The 8,570-nt window shown below is 31.1% G+C and overlaps 1 protein-coding gene across 1 annotated transcript in view; it reads right to left on the reverse strand.

Moving 5' to 3' along the window:
- Positions 1 to 269: 269 nt before the first annotated feature.
- LOC111614931 (myosin light chain alkali-like) overlaps positions 270 to 8,570 on the reverse strand; it is a 12,451-nt gene continuing 4,150 nt past the window's right edge. Inside the window, exons 3-5 of the mRNA XM_023356305.1 lie at positions 1,978 to 2,118; positions 597 to 764; positions 270 to 517 (exon numbers count right to left, since the gene is read on the reverse strand). Coding sequence (XP_023212073.1) covers positions 285 to 517; positions 597 to 764; positions 1,978 to 2,118 — 542 coding nt within the window. The 3' untranslated portion in view covers positions 270 to 284. The remainder of the gene's footprint in view (positions 518 to 596; positions 765 to 1,977; positions 2,119 to 8,570) is intronic.

The following is an 8,570-nucleotide window of genomic DNA, read 5'->3' on the forward strand; positions in this document are numbered from 1 at the left end:
CCCATTATTTTTTTGATTGCTTCATCTCATGCATTTAAATTTTAAATCGACCGATTTTAGATTGCCGCGCGTACCCCTTCACGCAATTTCGCGTACCCCCAGGGGTACGCGTACCACTAATTGGGAACCACTGATGTAGGCTAATGAACATAGTAACTAACCTTGGTGCCTAATGGCTGTATAACAAGCTTGGTTTTAATAAATAATAATTACTTCTATATCTTGCTTTATATAATTATTTATCTTTCATAACATAAATCATAAATTTATTTTATTAATTTTTGTCATACTCGTATTAGAATTTTAGATCCATTCGTTATAATTTCGTAATTTTGGCAACATTTTTGGGGAATGTGCAATAGAAATGAATTTCGTTTAAAAATATTTATCAATACGCATTTTTCTTTCAAAAGTATTAAAAAGAACTTACGTTCGTATTTAATGTATCCGTCATCATCTTCTTGTCCCGCACAAGCTTTAATACATTCTTCGCATTCATAGTCTGTTAATCTTTCTCCTATATACAAATAATTATTATAAATGTGTTAGTTAATCTAAATATCAGATAATCTAATGTTATCAATAACAAAAATTACCTAAAGACAATAAAGTGTGGGCCAATTCGGCTGCTAGCATGGTACCGTTTTCATTTTTATCATAAACTTTCAATCCTTCCATAAAATCTTCGAATGTACCAACATCTTTATCTTTTTTAATTTGACTGTAGATTGGAAGAAATTCTTCAAACGACAATTTTTTTTCTCCTAAAGAAATCAATTTTTTATTTAAATTTTATCAAATATATATAATTCATATACAGTCGATTCCCCTATAACACTGTTGATAATTCCGTTTTATATGAATTCCATGTTGTACGAGTCACTTAAATTTTACAAATACGTGAGCAGTTCACAGCCCAGCACACGTATTTGTAAAATCTAAGTGACTCGTACAACATGGAATTCATATAAAACGAAATTATCAACAGTGTTATAGGGGGGATCAACTGTAAAGACATTCAAAGCCATAGCATAACATGAGTTTTAATTTATTTAATTAAAAAAAAAAAGAACAATATTTTATAAATTGAAGAACATGCATTCTTATTATTATGCTTCTTGATTATTATTAAAAAAAAGTGGAAGAATATTAACATTTTCTGTATGTTTCTATGAGTTTAACTTTATATTAGGCCATAATATTTAATTATATTTTTCATATTTTTAAAGTAAATTTATAATTTATTTTAATACTTAAATAATATTTTAAACAATTAAAAAAACAAACTAGGACATAAATATTTATATATATATAGACCAGGCCTGATTCTATTTTAGGGAGTTCAACTGATCAAGAAGTTCTCCATGTTAAAAGTAGAAACCACCATATATGACATAGACACAAGTCTTTTATCATAGGCTACAGATAAACATAATATCAAATACGATGAGTTTATTTAGAAAAATTAAATTAAATGACGAAATTAAAAATACAAAGCAATTCAGTTTTCTAAATTTATTCATTTCTTTTATTTTAAATAAGTTATTTTGCATTTATTTTTTTGTGTTTTGCGATATTTGTTTATCTTTTTATCTACAGTTTAAGGGAAAGAGAAAATTTACTTGTCTTTGGATATTTCTTAATTTATTTTATTTTAAATATTTCTAAATTCTAAAACGTAATTTTATATAATTTTTGTTGTTATAAAATAATATCTCTGAGCTGAAGCTATGTAATAAGCTAGTCAATACGTTAAAATAATAAAACTTATTCAGAACACATAACGCAGTTTATAGTTTTATTATAAATAGCTCTTTTGTATTAAATAATTATACTGTAGTTTATATTTTAAACAAGCACAATCAGCCATTAACGTATATGATTTCAAGATTAATAACTCACTGTTTGGAACATTATATATAAAATAAAATGAAAAAAAAACTAATAGATAATTCATATAGTGTAATTAATTTTTACCTTTTCTTTTCGATCCACCATTTTTTTCAATAGCAGCTACAGTTGGACGTAAATCTAAAGATCTTAAACAATCTCCTACATCGAAAGCATCGATTTTTCCTTCTCCCTCGAAATCATAAATATCGAAATGCTCTCTAACTTCTAAAAGAAAATTTAAAATTGGTTAACTTTGATTTATTTTTAAACTAAGCTAAAAGAAAAAAAAAAGGTTGTACAGCAAACACAATTGCCTGTCAAGAAGTCATTAAATGTCACATAATACGGGAGTTTTAACGAGATCCTCTGTCACTTAACAGCATTGTTACTATTGTTCTTGACGAAGACAAAGAAAACTAATCTTAAACATAATCATTTAACTTGTCTGACGGAGTGTTAGGAATGTTATCTTTACAAATGCTTCAGATGTCACAATTGTCGCCGGCTTCGCTTAATTATTAAGTGATATATTAGAACATTCCGTTTAAACAATTTAAATTTCACATTTAAAATGTTCGAATTAATTATAAAAAAAATCGTACAAAAGGTAGGAGGGACATTTACATTTTAAAAAGAATAAATATTATCCTATAACGTTTCATTTTCTAAACCGGGAATAAAGAAGCATGCGTAATGTATGTTTATTTATCATTGCACAGCCAATTTTTCTAACCATATTTGGAGTTGGTAGTTCCAACACCCCCGCTAAATTTAGCTTTTCAGCTATCTCATCCACCAGGCCAGAAACTTTATAAAGTATCGACCATTGAATGGAAAAATTCTTGTTAACATAACTAGAATATTTTTGAAATAAATTAAAATTTAAGAATTTAATAAATGTAATCGAAAATGATTCATCTTTAAGCGACAAAAAAAAAAAAAATTTAGTTTTCTCATTGAAATCAGTTTAATTTTTTAAAATAAATTTCTACATTTTCACATATAATTAATATAGATTAAGTAGTTTCTATTCACGAATTTTGTTTAAATTTTTCAATTTTGAAAAGAATTTAAACAAATTAAACTCTTAAATTTTCATTTTCTCATAAGAATTAACAAAAATTCTCTTTAAAGTTCTGCTTTAAAAAAATATAACAGAATCCCTTCGAAAATGTACGAGCCTTTTCGTCGTTAAATTAAATGAAGTGTGATATAATTTAATAAAATAAACCCTTAATTATTACGGATAGACTAAGCAATTTGCACACCTTATCAAATAAAAAAAGAAAGAAAAGAAAATGGCGCCTCTCGTTCCAATTATCGTAGTCAATTCTATTAATTTTGGCATCACCCACTTTAGTTTGACTTACATCCAAATTTTAAATAATTTCCTCCTACATACGGAAGGTACCGTCTTGTATTACTGAGCATTTTTCGACTAAAAATAACTGTGTGAACATATACATATAGAAATTTAACAAAATATTCTTTGTACGACCTTTTCTAGTAAGAATTCAGTTCATAACATTATTATACTATAAATAACTAATTATTTTATTTATGTTAANAAATGTTTAAATACATCAGATAATTTTAATTAAATGCAAATATCCTGTCTCTTCTCAATGTTTTGTTTTCTTTCTTATAACAACAGAGCTAATACATCAGCAATCTTATTTACATTACTATATCGATTGATAAATTTAGTATAGAATTGATCCTTACGATACTTTAAATTAAAATATGATTAAAAATTATGGCATTGTGACGATGTCACAATAAGTAAATTCGATTTTTTTACACATTAGAATTTTCCAAAGTTGATAAAAGCAGTTGAAAATATCCTTATGCAGTTTAAACCGTATTACGGTTATATACCAGGTGGTTACAATTAAAATATTTCTATTTAGATCGTTCTGAAGTTTCAACGAATAATCAGAAATGGCATCGAAATTTTTAGTATATTTTTCAAGACGTGGGAGAAGAAGGATTATGTAAAAAAGCTCTAAATATGCCGATAGGAAAAAAAATATGTCGCTGTACAACATAAAACACCTTATGGAGGAGCATTAAAAATAAATAAAGAGATCTAAAGTTCAATTTTAAAGTTTTATAATCACAGCCTGAAAATTATTCATATTTATTCACGATGTTGGAAGATGTAGCTGACGTTGCAATTGAGCTTGGACGAGATTACCGTTATTTTGGGACTGAAAATTCATGCGATACACAGTATGCTTGATTACAGAATGTAACACATGTGGAGAAATGTTCCACACGTGGTGAGATCAGAGACACTTCCTCGATAGACATCGGCTTTGAGGTAACATCACAACTAAAAATCTCATGGTATAAGCACCCCGAGATTTTTAGTTGTGGCATGACCACCGCAATCAGTGGTCGATGGCAATGCCATGGGAATAAAGTGACTAATTACACTATTATCAGTAAAATGATCTCACGACAGCTTCTTCACTGGTCTTGCGATATGAGGCGGAGCTCATCTTGCATGAAGATTGCCTCATCCAGCCATCCTCATTGTTGCAGTTGCAGAATTACAGAGCTGCATAATTTGTGAAGATAGTGTTGTGCTGTAGTGGAACTCGTTACTGAATCTTTGGATTAAACTTCTTAAGAAGTAAAGTTCAAGGATGAAATGTGATATAAAACCACACCAGATAGTGATTCGTCAGTGAATCTGGTGGATAAGATCATCTGGGAGCTTCAAAGTCCCAGATGTTATTCGGCAGTTTTGAGTATTGACTGTCCCATTGAAATAAAAATGGGCTCCTTGAAATAAAAAGGGGCAACTTCGGCAACTTCTCTCTTTTTGTAAAGTTGTAATTATTTTAATTATTTTTATTAAAGTTGCCCCTGGTATAGGGGCAACAGTAATGGGGCAAGATAGGCAACTTCTCTCTTTTTGTAAAGTTGTAATTATTTTAATTATTTTTATTAAAGTTGCCCCTGGTATAGGGGCAACAGTAATGAGGCAAGATAGGCACGTATATAAAATTATGTTATTAACAATGTATAAGTTGGAATTCACTATTAAAACAAATAAATACAAATCCAACACCCATTTAATATTATTACAACGAAATGCAAGTTCAAAGACATATATACATGAATAACAAATGCAAACATGTTTTCATTTATCATCTGTTAATGTTTAACCGAATAAAATGTTTCATAGAAAGGCATCGTCCACTTCCATTGTGGCCAAAAACGTCAGAATAAATTTTGTTTTCTTTTCTCGGAAACATTTCGAAGCAATTGATGGTGACGACTGATTGTGTAACGATAATAATGGATTAGTTTTCGAACAATTTCCCTTACAGTAGAATTTGAAACATCCAACGGCCACGCTACTTTACGTTCGCTGCTTGGCCTATCTGCATAGGTCCACGATAGCAGTAGCAACTTCGTCTGTTATCTGAGGTGCGAGAGGTATCTGTCCGTTTCCAACCTTAACTTGAAAGAATCCGGTCTCCTCGAATGTCTTAATCATTTGTCTAATTCCAACAAGGCGATAAAGACTCTTGACGAATGTTATTAAGCGCCTAAATTCACGTAAGAGGCTGCAGCGTTGCAACCATTAACGTAAAGTAACTTGACAATTAAAGAACAATCAGGCAGAGTGAGACACGTTTTTTTCAGTTTTAAAGAATACGCTTACGATACTCGTTCACATTTATACCTCTCCGCTGCTGGTATTTATGCGACATATTTCCCATATCGGCACATTTTGGAATTAATTTTTTTCGCGTAATTCTTCTCCCCATCAAGATTTTTACTTATACTACTCAATTCATTCACGTGCCTTTAATAGTATACGTAACAAGCAGAATGGCACCAAGAAATCTTGGAGCCATTCTACTTGTTCGTTGAAGATACAGAGCGCTCTAAATGGAGATACTGTAATTGTAACCACCTGTCTTTGTACTCAACTTTGTGAAATAAAAATATAGATAACATTTACTTTTAAAAATAAATATGTATAATACGATAATACTTTTTAGTAATTATATAAACTCATAAAACTTAATCGATAAATTCTCATCAAATTATCAGATGCTGAACATGTACTGTGCTTTGTACATAGTGTATTTGAAAATTATGAAATATATGCAACATCATCGATATTATTCAATCAATTTTATACGTATTAAATGCAAATAGAGTAAGATCTAGCTAATTAATTTTTAAATTTTATAAATTTATTTAATAATTATATACAGGGCAAATATTCTTTCCAACTAATTATTTCAAAAACGAATAGGGCAATCACATTAGACCTTTGTATGCTCCCTTATCGGAGACGGCTGTGTAACCTCAGCCCCTAATGAAAATAGAATACCATTATCAATGACAAAGTTGTAGCGTATGAAAAAATACGTACTTTTCAATGAATTCTGAAATATTAAGTGAGATCCCGTAACAGGTAACTGATTTTACTTATAAAATATGACAGGTAAATTCTTCATCGCACAACACACAAGGGGTAGCTATGCATCATTGTGTAACTCAAATGCCATGCGGGAGTGGTTGAACGTGAGATCAGGTTTAGGTTAGCATTGATGTGGTGATTAGATTAACGCTTTTTTATGTAAAAGCGTTTATATTTTCTATTAAATCGGATCGTTTGCACATCCACATCACTACTAATCTAAACTTAATTGCACATTCAATCACTTCCGTATTGAATTTGTGTTATATAGTGCATAGATATCCTTTATGTGTTGTGCAGTGAAACATTTACGTGTCATATTTGATAGCTAATAATATATATATTTTAATATGCTATAATTTTTTAGATGACACCGAAGCCCTAGCTTCGATAGAAGGTAAGATTACAACAACCCTCAACGAGGAGCTATAGGAGGAGGCGGAAATTCGTACTATCGTTTAGCGCATATAATCATATAGAACAGAATGGAATATTTTGTAAATCTTATATTAAGTATTTACTTATTTATTTGAAAATCTTTCATTTTTTTATCTTTTTCAGAGAGGCTGAATAACAAGTAGGCTTATGGCCTATGTTAGAATCTGAATCTGTATTCTTGTGAGCATAATTTACCATTGATTTTCATTTGTTTTATAATTTACGTAAGTTTAATTTTAGAAGATGATCGACTAAGTAACTACGTAATTGTTTCATAAAAATAAAATAATTCTCATATTATTTATAGATCTAATAGTTGTTTATTATTCAGGATTAATGTAGGCCAGTGATTCCCAATTAGTTTTTCCTACGTACCACTTCAAGAAAGAGCTAAAACTCGCGTACCCCTTATAGCAGGAATTCATATTAATCCATACTAATATTATAAATTCGAAGGCAATTCTGTTTGTTACCTCACGTCTAAACCGCTAAACAGGTTTTAATAAAATTTGGCACAGAGATAGCTTACATGTTGGAGATGGACATAGGCTACATTTTACTGCGAGAAAATATCTTAGCTGCGACTATGCAGACGCGAGCGAGCGAGAATATGTGGAGAGAAGAGGCGAGACGCGATAAATATCAAAACCTGTCAGATATGTGCGAGAACCAGAAATTCGCTTCCTCTAGCGTTATTTCTCTCTTTTCGTTTGTGCATGGTTTTCCTTTGCGAAAACTAAATCGCTCGCAACCTCTCGCTCGCTCTAAATTCGCGTCTGCATAGTCGCACCCTTACACCCACGAGAAAATTCGATTTAATGCGGGCGAAGCTGTGGTTAGACAGCTAGTAATAAATAGAATAAGTTTTTTTTTACATTTATTACCTTTAAAATACAATTCTAATAATAATGAAAATAACATAAGGTTATTTAATTTTAATGCGACAAGTGTGCACGATTTTCTTTGCACATCTTTGTAAAATCTGGTTGCTTTTTGGCAGTGGCGTAGCGTAGTGGGGACAGCAGGAGCGGCCCGCCCCGGGCGATACTTTTAGGGGGCGGCAAAATTTCGCAATAAATAATATCTTGTAAAAATTTGAACCCATTTTATTTCATATTTTTGTCGCACCTACGTTTCGGACCGATTGAAATAAGCACGGAATTTTTCATTACTTATTCTGTGACGAAACTGAATTTTAGTCTTTTAAATTGAGATACCTAAATAAGGGGGAGGCGAAATTTTCCTCCGCCGCAGGCGGCTGACACCCACGCTACGCCACTGCTTTTCGGTCAGCTTCATTCTCGAGTCATCTTCGAGTCGAAGTCGGTGACGATGTATAGTTTTCATGTTTGCCATGGCCGAAAATCCGCTCTCGCAGAGGTATGTTGCGCAAAATGGTAGTGAATATTTTATTGTCGCTTCGCTGACATCATAAATTATAGCCCGATTTAGAAGCGATATGTCGCAACTGATTATTAAACTCAGTGAAGTCTCATTGTACTCTGCGAGAAGTCGCGTTGTCGCGCGCGAGAAGTAACAGCGACAAAAATTTTCAAAATTAATTTCGCGAAAACAAATTGTGTTAATTGTACAATTTTTGTTTCTTGCGTAAGAATTTCATTTAGGTATTGTCACAAATGCATTTTTTTGATGAAATTTCGAGAATATTTTTAGTTATAAATAAACAAATTTGTGCATTCGACATCATGTTGTAAATTGCCGAATTTTTGATGGTTCACCCATTATTTTTTTGATTGCTTCATCTCATGCATTTAAATTTTAAATCGAC

The sequence above is a fragment of the Centruroides sculpturatus genome, unplaced genomic scaffold (assembly GCF_000671375.1).
Source record: "Centruroides sculpturatus isolate CEXI.00-Female unplaced genomic scaffold, Cexi_2.0 scaffold2305, whole genome shotgun sequence".
In the NCBI taxonomy this organism is placed as follows: Eukaryota; Metazoa; Arthropoda; class Arachnida; order Scorpiones; family Buthidae; genus Centruroides; species Centruroides sculpturatus.